This window comes from Pagrus pagrus (genome assembly GCF_965226575.1).
Source record: "Pagrus pagrus genome assembly, chromosome: 1".
Classification (NCBI taxonomy): Eukaryota; Metazoa; Chordata; class Actinopteri; order Spariformes; family Sparidae; genus Pagrus; species Pagrus pagrus.
In genome coordinates, this window is record NC_140185.1 from 27198680 (window position 1) to 27220382 (window position 21703).

At 42.0% G+C, this 21703-nt stretch overlaps 1 protein-coding gene across 2 annotated transcripts in view; it reads right to left on the bottom strand.

Moving 5' to 3' along the window:
• Positions 1–7544, bottom strand: part of LOC311273248 (CUB and sushi domain-containing protein 1-like) — a 396934-nt gene extending 389390 nt beyond the window's left edge. For both annotated transcript variants that reach the window (XM_084380198.1, XM_084380197.1), the window contains exon 1: positions 7040–7544. In XM_084380198.1, the coding sequence (XP_084236324.1) occupies positions 7040–7175 (136 nt within the window). In that variant the 5' untranslated portion in view covers positions 7176–7544. The remainder of the gene's footprint in view (positions 1–7039) is intronic.
• Between the last annotated feature and the right edge of the window lie 14159 nt (positions 7545–21703).

Here is a 21703-nt window from a genome sequence, read left to right on the forward strand (position 1 = left end):
CTGATCTTTCATTATGAACTCTGGTTGAGAGGTTCATTTCATGCTTATTTTTAGAGCTGGCTGGCTGAGTAATCCTGTGTTATGAAATAACCCTCAGCTCCCACCACAGCGAGGCGTCTGCACCACAAGGTACAGAAAAACAGCAACAAGCTGCCAAAGTGGCCGCATTAAAATCTTCTTACCAACCGAGTCAAAGTTTTAACCTAAGATACAAATCAGGATTCTTTATAGCCTGTTACAGCACATGGAGGTTTTAATAGCATGCAGTAGATCTTAATTTAGATGCTGGATGTATGTAGACAATGCTAACAGTTAAAAAGACGAATGTCGTGTCCTCGATTAGTTGGATTTCAGATAAAACATTAACATGATGGTTCAGAAAAAGAGCCTGACAAATAAAGTTGACATGACATTTACTCATGCATACTAATGGGTGTTAAAACACAGCTGGTCCAGCTATGCGACGGCGCTTTTATGACGTCCATAATTTCAAGCTCTGTCATGCGATTCCATATGATATACACATGCTCTTTTAATTCACTTTTTTCTTCTCTGATTTCAAATGACAGATAGGTGTAAGATTCTGCTGCGTGTGGTGCAGTATTTACTAGCGAGCATGAAATATTCGAGCCCACTCATTAATTTCATCAGATTTTAGGACCCTGTTTGCCCGTGCCTTTAGGTCAGCGTGGTGGATTTCCCTCTGTATCTGTGCTATAAATCCAAGGTGGACAGGGTTATGATGTCATTACTTAATGCCAGACATTACTAGCCGAGCAGTGCAAGATGGAAAAGTCATTCCTGATTAATCGCATCTGCTGGGGAATACATTTTCATTTTCTCTTTCACATTGTCCCCCAGTGCATAGCTCTTCTTCTCTGTCCCAGTGTCTCTTTAACACACTTGCTCTGATCTCGGCCTCTATCTCCATCTCTCTCTCTCCCTCTGTCTTCACACATATTCTCCTCTGCTCTCTGTCTCTCTCACTGCCCTCTCCCCCTGCATTACTCCACTGTATGTAGGCCATGGCTCTTTTAAAACTTCTGTCATTTGAACACCATGAAGCTAGATTACTCGCTCATTTTCAAAACAGCATGGACTGCAAGGAAAGCCTCTTTTTCCTCCAACATCAAGAGCATAATGACCCATGTGTACTTAACATGTACTTTGTGTGCTCACTGATTGTATTCATTGAGACGAACGGTAGGGCCCGTTTCACTTTGCATGTGCTGCACGTACATTAATATACTGTATATGGATTTAAATTTCAATGTCAATGTGAAAATGAAAAACGAATGGTGCATTGCTTCCAGTTTTCATTAGATCGCTCAGTCTATCTCTACTGGATCTCTCTTACACACACACTCACACACTACGTCTTTGCTCTCCATTGAACTGTGTACTCTGCAGCAGTTAACTGTACTGAAGTGTGTGTGTGTTCTCTGGTCTCGCTGGACAACGAGGAGGACCCTCAAGTACCTGAAAATCATCAGAACTCAATGAGATGTCTCGCTCTTTCCGTCACAGGTGCGCACACACACACACACACACACACACACACACACACACACACACACACACACACACACACGTGTCCCCAGCTCTTTTCAGAAGCCCAGATTTGTTTGAACTGTGTGTGGTCTTTGGTGTGACTGAGGGGATTCAATTATTATACAAGCACGTGTAAACTGAACAAAATTTCTCTCTTTCTGTGTGTGTGTGTGTGTGTGTGTGTCTGTCTGTCTGTCTGTCTGTCTGTCTGTCTGTGTGTGTGTGTGTGTGTGTGTGTGTGTGTGTGTGTGTGTGTGTGTGTGTGCCTTTTAGTCTGTCTCTCCCACGTAGAGGTGAAAGTTACAAGTGCTCCCATGCTTCTCATACACAGGAAGCAGAAAATTATTAAAACACACACACACACACACACACACACACACACACACACACACACACACTCATACACAGGGAATCCCACACAAACGTGCAACATCTTCACTGGAGTCAAAGTAAGTCATGTATCATTGGTACACCAGCACAAGCACAGAGACACACACAAACATGGGCAAGGCATCCACACACGTGCTTCTGCATGCGCACAAACATTGCGCTGCACTCAAGGGAATCGCGACACATCGGAGCATCTGGTGAGTTACAATATCCAAACCGATCAGAGGCTGTACATAATTAATTTTCAAAATCCCAGTTAAACTCCAAATCAGTAAATTCAGTAAAACTTTTAAGTCCCCCTATTTAGCATTTCTAGGAGTAAACAGCCATTAAAATGGTTTATAACGCAACATAATACAGTTTTAAAGCAGATATAGGGACATTTTTGAGTGTTTATTAGTGTAGAATATTTTGCAACAGTTATAATGTCTTCTACAAAGCTTTATTATGCTATTGTCAATCATTATCTGCTCCTATAGCAGCCTCCAACAGGAGGAGTTACTGTTAACAAATACATTATTAAAAACTTATGTTTGCTTACAACTTTATTATAGTGTGTTACAACCCATTTATTAAATGTTTACGTATACATGTCGAATAAGGGGACTTAAGGTAAAAGCAAACCACAGGATGGTTTCCATTTTCCTAACAACAACATAGAGATTATTCATTCATTTAGTCAATAACAAAGATGTGAAGGCAGACAGAAGTGGTGCCAGCCAGCCAGTCTGACTGGATTGTCACTTAATCCTCCTTTTCCCGAGAGATTTCGTGCCTGGTGGCAAACAAAATTGTACAGTGAAAGCGAGGTCAATAGGGAACCAATCTAAACGCCGATGGTGTCGTTATTACACAGCCATTACATTGTGCAATCAACATAATGCTTCATAACGATGTTAAACCAAAAAACTTGTCTAGTGCAAGTTTAAGGTATTGTGTTCTTCTAAATTCTTCTAAAACATATGTTGTAAATATCGTAAACAAAAACTCCATTTACTTATTAAAGTGGCAACAGACAACTTTCACACCCCCTAGTGTTTAGAAGTGGTATTATTGTTGATGATGTTTTCCTCACAGTCACTTAAAACATGTCACCTTGTCTATGTCTAGTTTAAAAGTGTACTATTCTTCTATAATGTATGTGGTAAATATCAGATATGCACCTATTGCAATTGTCTTGGCCAATTCTGATTTCTGATAGTTTGTCTGACCTGCCGATTCCCATTTTGTCTTATTCCGATTTTCTTTCTCAGAAATATAATTGATAGAAATACAGAAACATCTGCAATTTAAATGGCGTTTAATTAACACTTCCTCCAAAACTGCTCCAGGTTACAGAACCTTCTCTCACTCAAACAAGCCCCAAAGTGAAGTGCTCTGTTACTGGACAATTGAAAATGAACTGCAATATATCCCACTTTAGCTAACATGCTGTAAGCTATTTTATTGTATGGCCTGGTGCATCTCTAGTAAACATTATACACACAAAAAGCAACTTACTTAACTATAAATACAGTTTTCCACTGCAGCCCAAGGTCTTCCCCTTGTTATGCAACATAGAGGACCATTCACTGCAGAAGGCCAATGTATAAGGGTGTTGGAAAAGCATGCAGAGAGAATATTTACCACATCCAGTATACTGCATATTCCCAAGGACAAGAATGAGCATCTATGCTCAAAATACGCAAACTTTTAATCAGTGTCTGAATTACAAAGTCATTTATTTCTCTCACATTTTCTCCTTTGCGAATTCTCACAAGTTTCACACACAGGTTTCACACTTCTGCTATATGTCTATATCCCTCCGCTTTGTGCACCTACAGTGAATTTGAATTGGGCAGATAGCTGTTTTAATTAGCTCTCTTCTCATCCACAGGAACAGTGTGTGTGTGTGTGTGTGTGTGTGTGTGTGTGTGTGTGTGTGTGTGTGATTGAGTTTGTCCATTTCCCATGTGTGTGATATTAGTATGCCAGGCAGGGGGACAGACAGCTAGTTCCAATATCTTGTTGTTTGGCATTGATTCAATGTCAGCTAATTGTCACCACGTGCATGTTCTTGTGTGGGTGTGTGTACGTGAGGGTGTGTGAGTGCGTGCGTTCAGGTCTTAATGTCCTCATAAGGATAAAAAAAAAAAAAACATTAAAAAGCTTCAGAAACAGAGACATTTCATCAGGCGTCACTTTGAACAGCGAATGAAAATAAGTCACTGAAATGCGTGTGTGTGTGTTTATTTCTTTAAGTGAATAAGTGAGTGTGTGTGAGTGATTAAACTGGTGCTTCATAGCCCCCCTGGGAGTCTAAAATGAAATTCTCAAACATGTTATTCTAAACTGTGTGTGTGAGTAAGTGTGTGCCAGAAAATGTCTTTTGTACAATCCCCTGTCGAGTGCAGTTAACAATATATCAATTATATAAGCACGGATTGGAGTTTGTGGAATTATCATCACAGTTGGACATTTGGACGTTTCTTGGCAGGAACAACCTGTTGGTGAATGGGCTGAATTTATTTTTTCTCTCTGTCTGAGCAGAAGCAGTTTGGCAGTTAAATATACGTAATGACTGTAAATACAGGAGCAGGACAGGCCACGAGAACCTGATTCTGTATTGTTTCATGAGCATCAAATCAGCATAATTACGATTCTTGATTAGCACGACTTCTTTATATATTATGATGAAATTAAGTAATGTGGTTCAATCCAAGATTTGCTTTTTAAAATAACTTCCTGTATTTAATTGGCAATTATGCTCTTTACTAACTGGGCAAATGTCGAAGATGGAGCCTTTGGCTGTTATTAACATTATTGTTATTATTATTATTATTATTATTATTATGTCCTCAAAACAAGTGGTAATTACTGAAATAACTCGTGTGGTGATAATCTGAAGAACCCCCGACTGTCACAGTGAATACAAGAGCAGAAACATCCTCTTATAGAAGCTCATCGAGGAACGGATTGCAGGTTTAGCGAGGGCGGTTTTCGGAGGATTTTTTAAACTTTTTGCTAAATTTGTGTTAAATTATGAAAACTAATCACCAGCTCCCTAAAAACGATGTTAAATTACACTATTTCCTTCATCTTAATGCCAACTGGGTTGTTTATTTGCACTTCAAGTCAATGTCTGAAGATACCTGACTTTTAATGACATTTTTAAGTGACATTTCCAGACAATCACAATTAGTTGAGTGTTGGAATTTAGAGAGCGACATCACATTTAAAAAGGCAACCATCTGGGGTTTGAGGTTTGACGAAATAAATTATTGCCACCCTCCGTCTGTCTTTCCAGATGTCTTTCTGCCCTTTAATTTTCTCTCGCTCTGTCTTTCTGCGTGTTTAGGTCTCCAATAACTAGAAATAGCTGCCAGTGTGCTGCACATGACGCAGTAATAATGTGACATGAAAGGTCTTAATTTGAGGCCATGGTCAGTTTTTTTTAGATGATGGATTGAAAGCATGAATTACATATTCTACATTTTCTTGGTTTAGGATGAGAAGAATAATCAAATATAGAATCAGCAGCATCTCATTGCCATTATAAAACTGCTTATGACTGTAAAAAACAAAAGACAGCCTGATAAAATCCAGCTTTTAATGCTGATAAATAAGGAAGGAAACACACACGAACACACACGCGCACCCGTACTGAAGTCAAAGATAAACCGCAGGTGATAAGGAGCAATTGCTTTCAATCATAAACAGCTTAAGCGCACCATCATCATATTCAGCAACATACACAATTCTCCCACAACCACTCGAATCCCCTTTATTTTCCAGGTTGACAGCCTGCATGTATGGCAGGGGAATACAGATAGAGATAACACCACCAAACACACAAGATAAATGAACAGTATGCAAGACCCAGAGATAGATCAGCAGTGAAGGGGAAAGCATTGCCACCGCACAAGAACAAAATACTGATACACGCGCACAATTATCAGACTTTTAACACTGCTAGAAACCATTTTCTTCTTCGTGGCAGAGGGGAAAAAATCTGACAGATGTGTGCATGTGTGTGTGTGAGAGGGAGAGATTGAGAGCGAAATACAGAGGGACAAGCGCTGAGAAAGAGAGGGAGGAGAAGTGCACACAGAGAAGCTATTGATAAACAGACTAACAGTAACACTCCCACCGAACGAGGAGAATGTTAACACTTTCTTCTCTGTCCATCCGTCCATCCATCTGAAAACACGAGGGACCTCCGTTGGCCACCAAAATCCCCGCCAACACAGAGCTGCTGGGCTGCTGATGGACGGGATCGACCTCCTGTCACACTATCAGACTCTCCACAACCTCTGACACGACTGCTACTCTGTTTGTATGTGACTCCACAAAATCATGTTATACTCTGAGCATGGGATTTCCTCTCCTACATGCCCTCCAGATGAAATTTCACCCCATCTCTCTCTCTCTCTCTCTGAGTCTGAGTCTCCCTCTCTGCTCATTTGGTTATTGAGTCAGTTGCCAAGCTTTCCCTTCAACCAGACCAGACTTTCTGCCTCCCTGTGTGATGCCCTGATTGCTGTCTGCATGTGGATGAAGCGCATGAGATCCCGTCTGAGTGATCTGTGACTTATTGCAACTTGTTTTTATTTATTTGGATGGAAATATCTTTGCAGCATGGAGGCCCAAAACATGAGAATGCCGACACTGTTCCCCAGATGCAATACTGTGTCCAAGTTGGGCACTGCACTCTTGTCTGTCTCTCACGCACGCGCTCATACACACACACACACACACACACTGCGCGTGCATATAGGCTTGCTCTCATTCTCTCTTTAACACTCTCGCTTATCGCAAACGCGCACGCACAAAAGGACACACGCACGCTATCCGGAGCGGCGAGAGCGCGCGCGCACACACACACAGAGATATAACTGCCTCTATCCTACACACACGCACACACACACACACACCGCAGCAACGAATTAACCACCTCTCCGTCCCTCTCACTCTCTCTCGCGCGCGCTCTCATACGCACACACGGCAAACCTGCGACCACTCCGTTCCCCTCCGACACGCGCGCGCACACACGCGTATGCGCGCACACACGCACACACAAACACACACGGACAAGATCGAGAAAACCTCCAAAACTCACCCTTGGACGAGGAGAAATCCCCGAAGAGGAGCCCCAGCAGGAGGAGAAGCGGGAGGTCGCGTCTCAGCCTGCCCGTTTTCTTCACGTTCAGCCTCCTCCTCATCAGCAGCAGCCCCGGCGCTCCCAAATCCGTCATTTTGCTGTTAAATAAATCCAAGCTGGCTTAATTTTAAAGCCTTCTCCCCACCTTGCCGCTCTGCTTGGCTGAAGGAAGCGGAGGGGGGTAAAAGAGGACGGCCGCCCCCCTCCTCCTTTTTCTTTCGTTTTTATACAAAATAAAAAACAACAACAGAAAAACAAAAAATAATTACACCCGAAAGATCAATCGCGAATATCCCACACACACATGTCCATGTCAACGTTTGGACAGGATGACCGCAGAGGGGTTGTCGGTCTGGGATCGGGCAACACGCTGCTGGTGTGAGCTGTCATAGCAGAGACCGGAGGACCGGAGGAGAGGGACAGAGAGATGAAGAAGATTGAGTGAGGGAGAGGAAGAGAGAGGTGGTCGGTAGGTCCGCACAGCACGGCGAGCGAGCGACGACTGAGGGAGAGAGAGGGGAGAGGGAGAGAGAGCATGGGTGAGAGAGGCAGACGCAAAGAGACAGAGAGCGAGAGAGGTGGGGGGGGAGTAAGAGAGAGGGAGGAAAAGTGGGAGATGGTGGAGGAGGAGAGGAAGGGAGGAAGCAGAGAGGGGGGAAAGGTAGGGAAGAGTGACTGGAGAGGGAGGAAGGGGTGAGAGGGGAATGAGAAAGTGGGGATTTCAAGGGAGGAGAGAGGGATGAAAAAGAGGGGAAAGACTGAGGGGTTTAAGAGAGATGGAGGGCGGATGAGAGGAAAAAGGAGGGATGAAAGACAGGTGTTCGGGAAAAGAGAAGTGAGGAAGGAAGCAAGAGGATGGGGGGGAGAAAAGTACAGTGTAAGGGAAGAGGTGAAGCAAGATAAGATGATAAGAAAGAAGGTGATTTCAGTAAAGACAGAAAAAGAGGTGGAGGGGGAGAGGGGTTAAAGAAGTGAAGGAAAGAGGGAAGTAAGGAGATTGAAAGGGAGGGAAGGATGAAAAGAGATGCCAGGAGGATTAAGTAAAGACTAGGTTAGGGACGGAGCAAAGGGGATGGATGGAAGGAATGAAAATAGAAAGAGATAGAGAAAAAGAGGGGAGAGGAGGGGTATAAAAGGATGAAAGGAAAGGAGGGCTGAAGGAAAGAGGGATCAGAGGGGAACGAGGAAAAGGGAACAATTGCTTGGGAAGGAAGGGGGAAAGGGAAGGGATGAAGTGAGAAGAGGGGGGAGGATTGGATGAAGAGAGGAGAGGAAGAAATACAGATTTCAAGAAGGAGAGAGGGGGTGACAATAATGTATAATAAGGAGGAGAGAAGATTGGATCGATGAAGAGGGGGAAGACAAGAGAGAAGGAAAGTGAGAGTGAGGGTCCGTGTGACACAGAGTAGGAGGTGATATACAGGAGGAAAGGGTGAAAAAAACATGAGAAGAGTCATACATGATGGAGAACAAGCGGAGCCATGTGAGAAAACAAGAAGTGGGAGGAAAAGGAAATGAAGGACAAAGAGTGGCAGCAAAATGGAAAGGTGGCAGGTTGAGGAAATAAGAAAAGGAGTGGGACAGACATGGAGGGAGGAGCAGTGGCAACACAGGAAGAGGAAAGACAAGTGAGAGGGTGAGGTAGAGCTGCAGTGAGAACTTAAAAAGACGGTAAGGAAAGAAAAACTAAGAGAGGAGAAGGAAAGAGCTGTGCAGGGGGACTGTGAGAGGTAATGATGTTGGTCCAAGTCAGTGCCACACACACACACACACACACAGACACACACACACAATTGACTTTCAAGCACATTTCCAGAGAAGGTCACATGATGTAAAATCACCACACTCTACCTCTCAATCAATCTCAGTGCCGTATAAACACCACTCTGATTCTCTCATCTCTATGAGTTTGTCTGTCTGTGTGTGTGTGTGTTTGTGTGTGAGCACCCCAAACTGAGCCACGAGCCAGTTATTGATCCCCGGTCCCCGGTGGCATGTACAGAGGATCACGCTAACAAGATTACAACGCTACAAACACGACGTGGAGACTTAGCCCGCTGAGCCACCGAGACGACCAACAGCAGCAGCAACATTTAGAGCCAAATGCAAATTACACGTGTCACTCCAAATTTGGCCCATTACACTATTTCACAGCAGGTGTCACCCACTACTTTCGCACAATGACAAGAAACGCCAGCGAGTGGGCAAAGTAGAGACTCTGAAAACTGACGTTCATGACATCATCCTTAGTTTTCTGAGAGGTTTTTTCTGGGTTCAGATGAGGATTAACCACTTGTTGCCGTCTTGGCACTCCTTTGAGCCAATCAAGGAAATGCCCTGCTTTCATCAGGTCTTAATATCTTCTTAATTTAAACCTGTTTTCTTATCATTATAACTAAAAAACATAGAAGATGCATCTTATACAGAACATAATTTTGTATTTAAGCACAGATATAATGTATTTCTTATGGAACCAGGGATTTTTTGGAGCTAGCCTCTAGTGGCCATTAGCTGCACTGCATCTTATTAACTTCTGTCTGGGCTGCTTGGCCCAGTCGACTCAAGTTTTTCCACAGAGATGTGTGTTTGTTGCATTCACACATTGGAATAATCAGAATGGCGTCGTGCTGCTGGCTGCTGATTTCGAGTTAATCCTCATATTGCCTCAGACCCTCAAAAAGCCCCCTTGGGTCCTTCGACCACATGTTACGGGATTTATAGGCTACAGCAGCTTGATTTTGCTTTAAATAGTTTTCATAATAGATTTGTTGCTAATCTCCCACCATGTTAATCCACACTGATTTTGTTCCACTTGGCAACCTCCTTCCTCCTTGTACAGATAGTTAACCATCTCAGCTTTGATATCACAGCCTGTGTGTGTCTGCGTGTGTGTACCAGTGTGTGTGTATGCGTGTGCGACATGGGTTTATACAGTGTGTGTGTGTGTGTGCATGCGCCCGGTTGTTGTGCTGCATGTGTTAGCATGAGTGTGTGTCGTGTGTGTTTCACTGAGTGGCTGTGTGTGTGTGGGTTGAGCCATTTCACAGCATTACTGTGAGTCATCCATCAAGCTGGTAGCTCTCTGTGCATTGGGCTAGTTTAGTCATTTTATATATATTTATATATAAAAAAACATTTTTTACATCTACTGGTGGGAGTCTTCATAACAGCATACGCTCCTAAAAAGACTGTCGTTTTCCAACCTGGACCAGAGGGTCACCTGACACAACACACATCTGCTGCTGCTCTTGAACAGACAGGCAGATAGAGAGGCGAGGAGACGGGACGGGAGACAGATGGACAGATATTCAAGAGAGAAAGAGAGAAGGAGAGAGATTTAGATAGAGGAAAGAAGATAGATAGATAGATAGATAGATAGATAGATAGATAGATAGATAGATAGATAGATAGATAGATAGATAGATAGATAGATAGATAGATAAAAACATTAGTCATCCAAACACAGTAAGTAAGCCAGCCACATACTAACACACACACAGAGAGAGAGAGAGAGAGAGAGAGAGCATCCATTCAGCACCATGGACAGCTCTCATGGCTCAGTGTGGTCAGGCTGCCATCTACTGGTCAAAACAAAGCTGCAGGGGAAATACGCCTTTAAGGAGAGGCAGGGAACAGAAGGACAGAGCAGAGTGATATAGAATAAGATAGACCAAGTTATCTACATTGCCAATCATGCCTCAGACTGAATTAGAATAAAATATAATTTATCGTTATGGCCCGGGCAAGTTGGTGATGTGAATGTGGCAGCCTTCAGCTCACCCAAGAAAAAGGAATCGGCAAAGTGGATGATCTATGATTAGGACCAGCGCAGCAATATAGCGATGGACTTGTTCACGTTCACACCCAGAGCAGAAATCACAAGCACAGCAAACGCTGCCTAGCTTCATGTAGTAGCTTGGGGCTGGGCCCTGATGTATGTACTACTCTGAAGAACACCTCTTCAGAAGTGTAAAGGGGCAGTTTCATTGAGTAAAAGCTGTAATACCCTCGAGGACAGTCTTTGCTGTAACTGCATGGCTACAACAGTTATGTGTTTAGGCACGAGGTGCAGTGCAGCCAAGAATAGTCCTGCTGCAATATCAGATGGATCAAGCTGGAGATCTAACTTTAGATCTGTACTGCTGTGGAGATAAGGCGACATATAAAGTCAGTAACCAAGGAAACCATAAACAGCTCCTCTAGATACACATATGCACTGAGAACTAATGAAATCATCCATGCTTTGTGTTTTGTACTTTATTGTGAGAAGACGAAAAGTAAAGGGGGAGCTCTCATTTGCCCTCTATTGCAAGGACCTGAGAGTGTGTGGGGAAAAATGAATTGCAAACCAGTGTCTGCACTGACATTAATTGAAAACGGAAGGCATTTTTAAAGAAAGTATTGCCTACCACTGCAGATATATTTGTTTGTTTTGTTTTTGACCTCATTATGCAAAAACTGAAAAGTACATCCAGGCCTAAAGCGTATTCTTCTTTAATGATTCTTATGAGAAAAAAAAAGATTGCTTGCTTTGATAATGGTGTTTGCAACTTTTTCATATGAGGTGTGCCAGTTTTTTGACGGTGTATTCATCTTTAAAATAGAAAACATTCTTGCATCTGGAGATTACATCCCAGTGAGCAAAAAGTGGTCTAGACCACGTCTTTTAGACATCATTTATGGACATCCAGGACGTCTACAAGACGACCTCTGGGGATCCAGAATGAAAGTTTCTTATACGTCTTTTCTGGACGTTGTATAGACGTTTATATATTGTTTATCGACTAATTCTGGCTGTCAGTGGATGTCTAGATTATGGCCTGACTGGACGTCTTTTCTCAACCTCATTTATCGACTAATTCTGGCTGTCGATGGACGCCCAGATCATGGCCTGGTCATGTCAATAGTCAGGCCATAATCTAGACATCCACTGACATCCAGAATTAGTTGAGAATAGACGTTCATACTGGCTATGATCTGGCTTCCACTGACAGCCAGAATTAGTCGATAAACAACATATAAATGTCTATACAACGTCCAGAAAAGACGTATTAAGACTTTCATTCTGGCTCCCCAGAGGACGTCTCTTAGACGTCTTGGATGTCCTTAAATGATGTCTAAAAGACGTGATCTAAACCACTTTTTGCTCACTGGGTTAAAGCAGGACATGCATTATTTGTTAAAAGTAGCTAAAAAGAAGGAAAATAATTGTCAACAAAAATTAGGAAATTGCCTATATTGGTATTGATTACTGAGTCAAATACAAACACTGAGGATATGACACCTACAACCATTTTGTGATTATTAGCTGTTAGCAAGTATCTAACGCCATGAAACAATGACAGATAAGCTGCTCATTGCCATAATGGAAACATAAGTGGTTAATTACAGCCTGTAGTTTACTGGGTTAGCAATAATCAGTCAAAGGCACAAGCAACGTGTTTTCAGTCATTTCCTTCGAAGTTCCCACAGTCCGAGGCAGCGCAACCCCTGTTGTCCTCTCTTCTCATCTTCAGGGGAGAAGACTCCGCAGAGGTTTAGAAATTAAATATTTCAACTTTTAGTAAAGCAGCACTCTGCTTCAAATGAGATTTCAATAGTCTCTGAGCAACAGCAGGAGCCACAATCAGCACTCGGCCTCAACATCTGTTTAGAGCTCTAGGAAGATTCACTGGGTAACTGAAGACAAGTCAATAATTGCTGTTTATCTCCTATTGTTTTTGTTTTGTTTTGTTATTTTTCTTTTTTTGTGGAGTGTGTTCTCCACAGACCATCAGACAGAATCAGCATAGCATATGTTAACAATTCATATGTTTTCCCAGTGGAACAATAGTGTAGTTTTGTTCAAGAGCTTGTAGAAGTAAAGTTATAGCAACAGTGCTGCAGTTTGATACGTCCATACTGTGGGTGTCACTTACACTGGGGACGCCAGAGACACGTTCCCACCACTTTCTGAAATGGTCAACTCTGTCCCCATCACTTTTTAAAAGCATAATGAATTAAAAGGTGCTAAAAAATAAAGCTTGTGGCAAAAAATGTTAACTAACAAATGAGATGAGATTAATTTTGATGTGCCATTATCCAATTTTCCCCGCCGTAATTATCCAGTCTGACCTCATAGTCCTCCCCACTACATTGCCTAAAATCACATATGTTGAAGACCATTTGACAATGTTTTTTTCCCATCCGAGGAAAATTTACTAACCCATTTACTAATTTATCTAATTTTCTGTCTTGATGTCCTCTCAGTCATTACATACAGCCTAAAAAATACTGTGTGTGCTTACTTTCTGCATGAATGTATGCCAAGCACCCAGTTTCATAAAGCAAAATGACGGAGGGAAGACAAACAGCACTATTAACTCCCTTTGTTCAAACAGAAGATCACAGGCAGGGTATATGTCCCAATTATCCTCTGCAAGACCTCAACAACAGCTGAGAAAAGATGCTGTAACAGGGTTTTTTTAAGTCCCATGTTCGATTGTCCTTGAATACCCCTGCCTGAACACACCCTTGCAGTGACACTTGTAATCATCAATTACGGCATGTCAAGGCAAATGTAATGCAGTGAGGACAGTGATCAAATTCTTCATTTGAGGCGTAACTAGAAAAGTTATGTATTAGATCAGTGCTGAATCACACTTTGAATCCTGCATATAGACACAGTAATTAACTCAGAATTGCTGTGGCCCTTCTATAAAAAAAAGTACAATCTGACAGCTGTCTGTCCAATTGTCTAAAATCAGTAGACCTACATTCATTTTAACAATTCCACACTTACTGGTTAAATTTTGTATAATGATCCAAAACAGTTATTTGGTGAAAGTTTTTAATCATCAGTCATCTCTTAGAGACACAGAGCCCAAGGTCATGTTGCGGTAGCCAACCGGCCATAAGCTGGTGATCAGACTCGCAGCACGAATGACTGAAACCACAGTGGATTGTAACATAATTCGTGATGTGCATTCACTTAGTTTGGCATTGTGCACCAGTTTAAAACACATCTGTGGATGCCGACGAACACTGTAGGACTGGCATGCTTAACCAGCTGTGGCAGAGGCGTGACTGCAGATCATAAGCAGAGCAGAGCAGAGCGGGTCAGCAGCGGGGCATGTTATTTGCAACATTTTAGTACTAGATATATTCATCAGCAATTATTTTTTTCAATGAGAAGCACATCTTAAATAGGGAATCACATTCCCCACATAAAATATAAAAAGATAAATAATAAACACTTAATTGTTCACATAAATAGATAAATCCACGTTAAGTAAGTTAAACTGCAACAAAAGACAAGAGCAATGAAGAACAGCAATATTAGATAAATATGAAACTCACCTGGTTACTTAGTGAAAAAATGTCTATGTGCATATGAAAATACATTTTAAAAAACTATTTAACTACTGAAGGTCTAGTACTGAAACATCACAAATGCATGTATTTCTGCAAGTTTGGTTTCTGGAGTTTGCTTGCATCTCTTGGTCTACTTGTCCTTCTCCAACACACATGGCTCATGAAATAGATTTGAAAAGCACTTTTCTGTTTCGTGTCAAGGCTATTAAATCTTAAAAATGCAGATCTCCGACAGTCCGTTATAACATCTTCAAAAGTCTTGTTTTGTCCAACTTATAGACCAAAGATATTCAGTGAAGGATGATATAAAATGTATTTATTTGTGTATCTTGGCACTGTATGTTGTTGATCACTGCTGCTATTGATATAAACACCTCTTTTGTTTTTTATGTATATAATAGTTCATGTTTACAAATATTTGCTCAGCGTTAGCAATGTTTCTCATCATTACAAAAAATGGTGGATGTCATGGCTTCTTCATTAAGCCTATCTTCCAGAAACTTTGGAGTCCGACTGTCACTGTGTTTCTTAAGTGAAGAAGTGCAAAAGGTGAGCGGTATCAAAGGCTCCACAGTTAAACCAGGCTACTGTTATCTACATCCAATTATGTTGTACTTTGGGTTCAAGTACAGGCCATGCTGTGGGACGTTTTCACAATGGCCACGTACATGACAAAGGCACTACTACAGTATGTTGTCTGGGTACCAGATTCAAGCACCTTTTTTTATTTTGTATGAATCCCCAAGAGAGGTAGTGACTACAGAGTATCTTAGTGAGCCGGGTCAACGGAGGACAGCCTTAATTGACTCAACTTGAGTCCCCACAGGTCAAGAAAACCAGCACATTTTAATGAGCACAGGTCTCAAGGTGGGCCACTATATTTATTCAACTTGACAGAGAAATTTTTACGATGTCTCATTCGTATGAGAACAGAATGCTGAACTACTTTTCCGTGCTGGATACCCAAGTTGTCTCCCAGTGTTTTCCCTTACAAATATAAGCCCCTCTGTCTGGAGGTGAAGTGTGCGCTCTATGGTATGTGTCTGCTGGTCTGTGTGTGCATGCATGTGTGTGTGTGTCTGTGTGTGTGCGTGTCTCACTGTGAGTTAATAGAGAACACACCTGTTCTCCTCAGAGAGCTCAAAGTCAAACATGAAGCCTTTTAGAGAAAATTACAGAAGAGGGGAGAGAATACAAAGGACAAGGAGGCAACAAGACAAAAACACAGACGGAATCAGGGAAGTGAAAAGACACAAGACCGAATTTGAGACAAAGATGAAGTATGATGTTACACAACAATGTGAGAAGACACTAAGGGAAGCTGAGGTAGGACAAGACAGACAAGCGGGACAAGGGGAGTTCAGTGGCAGAGGAAGAAGAAAAGGTGGCAGAGGAATTGGGAAAGAAAAAGAAGACAAGACACAGGAGAAAATGAGTGTCGAAGAAATGTAAAGAAGGTGAGGAGAACAGAATAGAAGTCCTTGGGGATTTCAGCAAGATCTCAACAAAAACATCTGGCTTCCTGATTAAAACTCCAGCTCTCCATCTCTTTTAGTTTCCCTCCTCTCCAGCAGTAAAATGAGCCCATAGTGACTTTTCAACCTTGGAGACACCTGCTGATTTTAAATACGACATAAAGTCCTTAATTAACTGAAGGAAGGAATTACTAGACCGCGATTGAACTCCTGTGCATATTTGGCACTCCCTGTCGAATCATTGTTGCCCTAGAGGTTTTGTACCATCAGGGTTTATTGGCTCCCAGGCTCTATTATTTAACGTCTTAGCTTTAACTGTGTGGAAATGATGGCTAGGCATGATATTTACCCTGAGTGGTTGTAGATTGAAGTTGTACCGTCAATAGAGGTAAAATCACTCTTGTATTGGGAGTTAAATGATCCATTCGTGCAACGTCAGTGAAATGGGGAACAACAGGAAAACGTCGTTGTGTTCTGACTTGAGAGTCCATCCGTTATTCCAAAAGGCTTACCCCGACTGCCAGCCTCGTAGTCACGCCATTTAAATAGCGTATTATACTTTGGTTGGTTAACAAATGAAACTAGATGTTACTGCCACGGATGGGGGTGTTGCGCCCTCTCTGCCACAGGCTTGTAGTTACTTCCATAGTTCCTTTCACAGACTGCCAAATGGGTGACCGCAGGTAGGGGGGACATTTCAAGCCATTTTTGTGGCAACCAAAGCTGGCTACTCTTAATGGGAAGTTGGACCGTCTTCAGCCGTTTCCCACAAAGCCGGGTGATTTTTAAGGAGACCTGGGAACATTTCCAGCCATGTGGTGGCAACTAAAATGCTCATTTTAAGCCCAACCATGATGTTTTTGTGCCGAAACCTATGCAGAGCATAAGCACAGCATTGTGACAAGAGAGAAACAGAAAATCTTACCTGAATAACCTGTTAAGTCTTAACTCATATGTGGTTTTGCACAAACGTACTTAGCTATTTACTCTGGGATTGGGTTGGGATGGAAAAGGTGACGTATAATGGCTCAGATGAGGCAGCGATTATGAAAGAGGTGAGGAATAAACCCTAAAATTGGTGACATGCAAAGGTTTCTCCCAAAGCTAACCCTGTGCTGTCTTGATGATGACAGTGAGAGACAAAGTCTGAACTCGATCCACTGATAATGAATGGGAGACCGACTCTATAGATGCATCCGGAGAGTGTTTTGAGGGGACACTGGCACATTTTACACTCTGAGCCATTTGCACAACACTGGGGAGCAAATGGAAAAAAGGTGAAGCAAAGCAGGAGAGAAGAACTTGTGAATTAGGATGCCACTGAGTTACTGAGGGAGGGAGGGAGGGAGGCTGAAAGGGAGTGGGGGTGGAGAGAGTAAACAGATTGGGAGGAGGTGGTGATGATAATGATGAAAGCTGTGTGAGCGTGAGGGCTGGTGGGAGGGAGAGAAGTACTGTAAAGAGGAAAAGAGGAAAGGGATGCAGGGGAGTGGGGGGGACGTGGTAATGATGATGGTAAGGGATGATGAGATGTGGTTAAATGAGAAATGATTTACAAGACGAGGAGGGAAGGAGAGGTAGCAACAAGCTCTTTGCATGAAGACAGGTCTGAGTATGAAGGAGGAGAGTAGGTACTCAACAAAAGGGAAGAGGACGCTGGAGGAATGGAAGGAGGGAGTTGGAGGTGGAGGAGCAAGCAAAGGAAGAGTAGAGGGTAGACGAGGTGTATGAGTACACACAACGTGCTATTGACTGAAGGCTTTCCCCGTTAATTGCATATTCCCTATGATTGCACTGTGAAATGGTGAGCTGAATGAGAATGACTTTCTCTCACCCTTCTCTTTGAGAAAGAGAGAGAAACAAACAGGTGTAAGTGAGAGAGAGAGAGAAGGAGAGAGAAAGAAAGAAAGAAAGAAAGAAAGAAAGAAAGAAAGAAAGAAAGAAAGAATTTAGGAGTTTGAGTATAGGCTACTAAAACACTTAAAACACAGTTACAAAAACAGCTTTAATGTTGGGCAAAGGCCATGGTCTTGGTTAAATAATAAAAAAAAAGTCAACTGAGAGTTGTAGAAGGCAGAGTACAGTGACCTTTTCAATGTTTAACCAAAGTCTCAACCTTAATCAAGTGTTTTTCATCAAGTTTCCCGGGATCAACATATTAGTTCAGCATCTTATGATGCTGATATTTGCTAACAAGCACTGAGACAAAATTCAGCTAAGGACGATAGGAATTGAATTGTCCTGTTTTGAAGTTATTTAGTCACACAGTAAAGCAAAAATAATTTTGAAAGTTGAAATTTTGACCAGTATATGGCGATAGATGAACAGTTAAAGGATCACCCAAGTTAATACAATTAGTTCTGACAAGAGCATGAACGCATACACCAAACTTAATGACAATCCGTCTGTCTGTTGTTGGGATATTTCACCTAAAACCAAAAATGTCAACCTGATGGTGGCACTAGAGGGCGCCAGATCATCAAAGTCATTAAGAAATATCACCTGGAGAACATGAATGTCTGTACCAGATGTTGTGCCAATCCTTCCAGTAGATGTTGAGATACTTCACTGGAAAAACGTTTAAAAGATTGGTGGCAGATCATAGCATCGCCAAAAGATACTCACATGGGCATCATGTGCAACATTTCATCCAATCTATCGAACAGTTTTTGAGACATTTCAGTCTGCTGGACCAACAGACTGACTTTACATCCATAGGGTCATGCTAGCTAAGATGGCGAACATTAATTTTTGACTCTCCAAAGCCAACCATGGATCTGTATCTTCCACAGTACTTAGTCTCACCATTCACTCCACCACTATTATTACCTTATTTGATCAATGTCTTTAAAAACAACTAAGGTAACGTAGAAAATATCACAGCAAATCAACTGTCTAATATATGCAAAGAAATGAATTGTTTATATGCTCTACAAAGAAGCCTGGCTGACACTTGCACTCATTAAAAATAGATTTCAGAAACAAATAGAAAACGGTTTTGTGATTCCAGCCCTTTAAAGTTTCTGGGTTTGAATAAAACAAGCTACATCATGGTGATGGATGGTTAAGTCGTTGGGTAGAAATGGTGCTACATGGTTTAACTACAGAAAGACGTTTTAACTTTGCATACTACACATCATTTTGTAGTTAGACTGCGAACAGCATATTATTTACACAAACTATATGCATGCTGTTTGTCAGAATTGATTCTGCGTTTATTGTCTCCCTCCTGAGATGTTCTGTGTCGGAGAACAGCGAGCAGTAAAGGACGCAGTGGACAGGTTAACAGTGTCCCCTGTGCTCCCTCTGATAAGAGAAACAAATCATGCTGTGACTAAGTGTATGCACAGAATACTGGAGATATCACTTGTGATCAACGCCTCTTTTGTGCAGGTCTGAAAGGACCCACGCATCCCTTGGGAAATGATAATTCACAAGTCATCAGTAGTAACACGCTGACAGGGGAGATTAATATCCTGCTCCTCATGTACGTCAAGTCGACTTGCATGCTTATAAAGTGAGGGAGCCATTACATTGGTGGGCGCAGAGCAGTGAGCAGATCTGCAGATCACCGTCCAGCTTCAGTTTGTTTTCCATCAAGATGAAATTCAAAGAGCTTAACAATAGCAGCAGGGTGATTTTGTGTATCGTATGCTGGTTTATGTCCTGTGTAATTAAACGTCTTGTCCTGTGTAGTGTGTGTCGTCTTTTGGCAAAGACGCACTGCTGAGCATAAGCGTTGTTTTTACTTTAACAACACGTAAAAACTGTAATAATAAATAGCTTGTGTTAAAATGAAACCACTGCATAGCCACAGGAACGTGTTTTCATACAGGGACATGCACCAAATCTGCCAAATCAGGTCAAAATACTATGGGGCACTATGTACAGTATTATAGGAGACCATCTGTAAAACGTGTGTGATGATAAAAGAAAAAGAAAATCGTGGGTGACAGGGACTGGGAGACATTTGGTAAAATCTTGAAGCAAAACAAGAATAGCTTCCCTCAGCCACCTGGAGGTGAGGGTGTGCTGCCACATCCTCAACATCCATATTTTTCATTAATTCATTCAGACCAAACCGGACAGCACTCTCACTCATTTTGAGTGTGGCTGGTGTGTTTGGTGCAGACCACAGGGACCTGCTTCGGCGAAGAGTTAAATCGCAATCAACTTTTGGAGACACGCATCTCAAGCTCACGCCGGGGTGGCCAATAGCATAAGCCACCAATCAGACCAGCTGATCAACAGTGTTGTTGTTATCATTTTTATAAAATGATACAATAAATATAGCCTAAAACTATCGTGCTTATAATTCAGATAATTGCAGATAATTCAGAGTTTCTATTTCTTAAACATCAGGCTGTTAGGAGACTACAGCAGCAGGAAAGGAGAAAAACAGTGTGTGTTTTTACATAAACAGTATTTTGTTTCCCAATAAAACAGCAAAGAAAATATGGCTACATCTGGTTTGTGAATTATTGATACGTAACAGAAAATGCATCTTAGGATAGAACAAAATTCAGGAGAAGAAGTGAGCACAGGTGCTGGAATACATCTATATTACAATGACTCAAACGATCATCCACTTTATAAACATCTGCCTCCAAAAGTATTCTGGCATTTTAAAAAACCAGGTGCTCTGTGTTGAGGAAAGCTATTCATGCCCATGAATACCTCCAGTAGATTTTTCAATACCTCTCCTACTGATTTCTCATGTACGGGTGGAATTTGTACCATCACTGGATAAGAATAACTTAAAAACGTGCAGATAATGAGAGCATTTTGATTCAATTTATGACTGCACACAATCAAACAGCTCAAAGACGGGGTTAGATTTCGACATGCAGATAGCCACACAGATCAATTTCTCTTTCTTCTTTCCGAAAGTGCTAAAGAGGAAATTAAGTCCAGTCAGAGTTTAAATGTTTGACCTTGGAGTTTAAGTATATAAAACTCAATCAAATAGTATGTGACCCAGCAGTAATAGCCATTTGAAAATATTTGACCCTTATAAAGTCCAAATGCGTGTGCTGTTCTGTCTCTGCCTGTTTTAGTCGATCAGCCTGGCGACCCGTCCCTCCCTCCCCCCATTATACCTGCGATAACACACACACCACACCACACCACACAAAGTTCATACAGCCACACACACAACCGTGCACCTATATGCTTGTATACACACTTCCTGACATGACAGCCACTGACGCACACAGTACGGACACACACTTGTCTCTGAGATCAATTTCAATTCTCCAGTTAGGGAACAAATCAGCAGACAGCCTTTCATCTCTTCAGCCTCTCCCACTCTTCCTCTACACTGCCCACTTCTCTCTATTGATCTCTTTCACTCTCTTGTTGTCTTGGTTTCCGTCTCCCTCTCTCGCTCCCCCTTCATCCTGTCTTTCAATTTTCCTCTTTTTGCCCGACTGTCTTCTGTCCATCGCTCACTCTTCCTCTTCATCGGTTCTTCCTGTATCTCTCTGCCTCCATCTATCTCTCCATTTCTCTCCCGGTGCCTCCCCTTTAACCCCTGTGTGAGCTCACTGTGTCTAATATCCACCCACCCCCAGCCCCAACATACACACATCTCATTAAATGAAGTTAATTTCCAATCATTGGAAAGCTATTGACCCTCTGCAGAGGTTGCACACATTGTCAAGTTGTATTGAACTGGGCTAATCTGTGCGCCTCTCCCAATGTCTCTTTGATCAACTGTCTAACTGACCCGTAGCGTGTCTGTGTAAATATTATATGTGAGTTTATTCCTGATGATGGATGTGGAATTATTTTA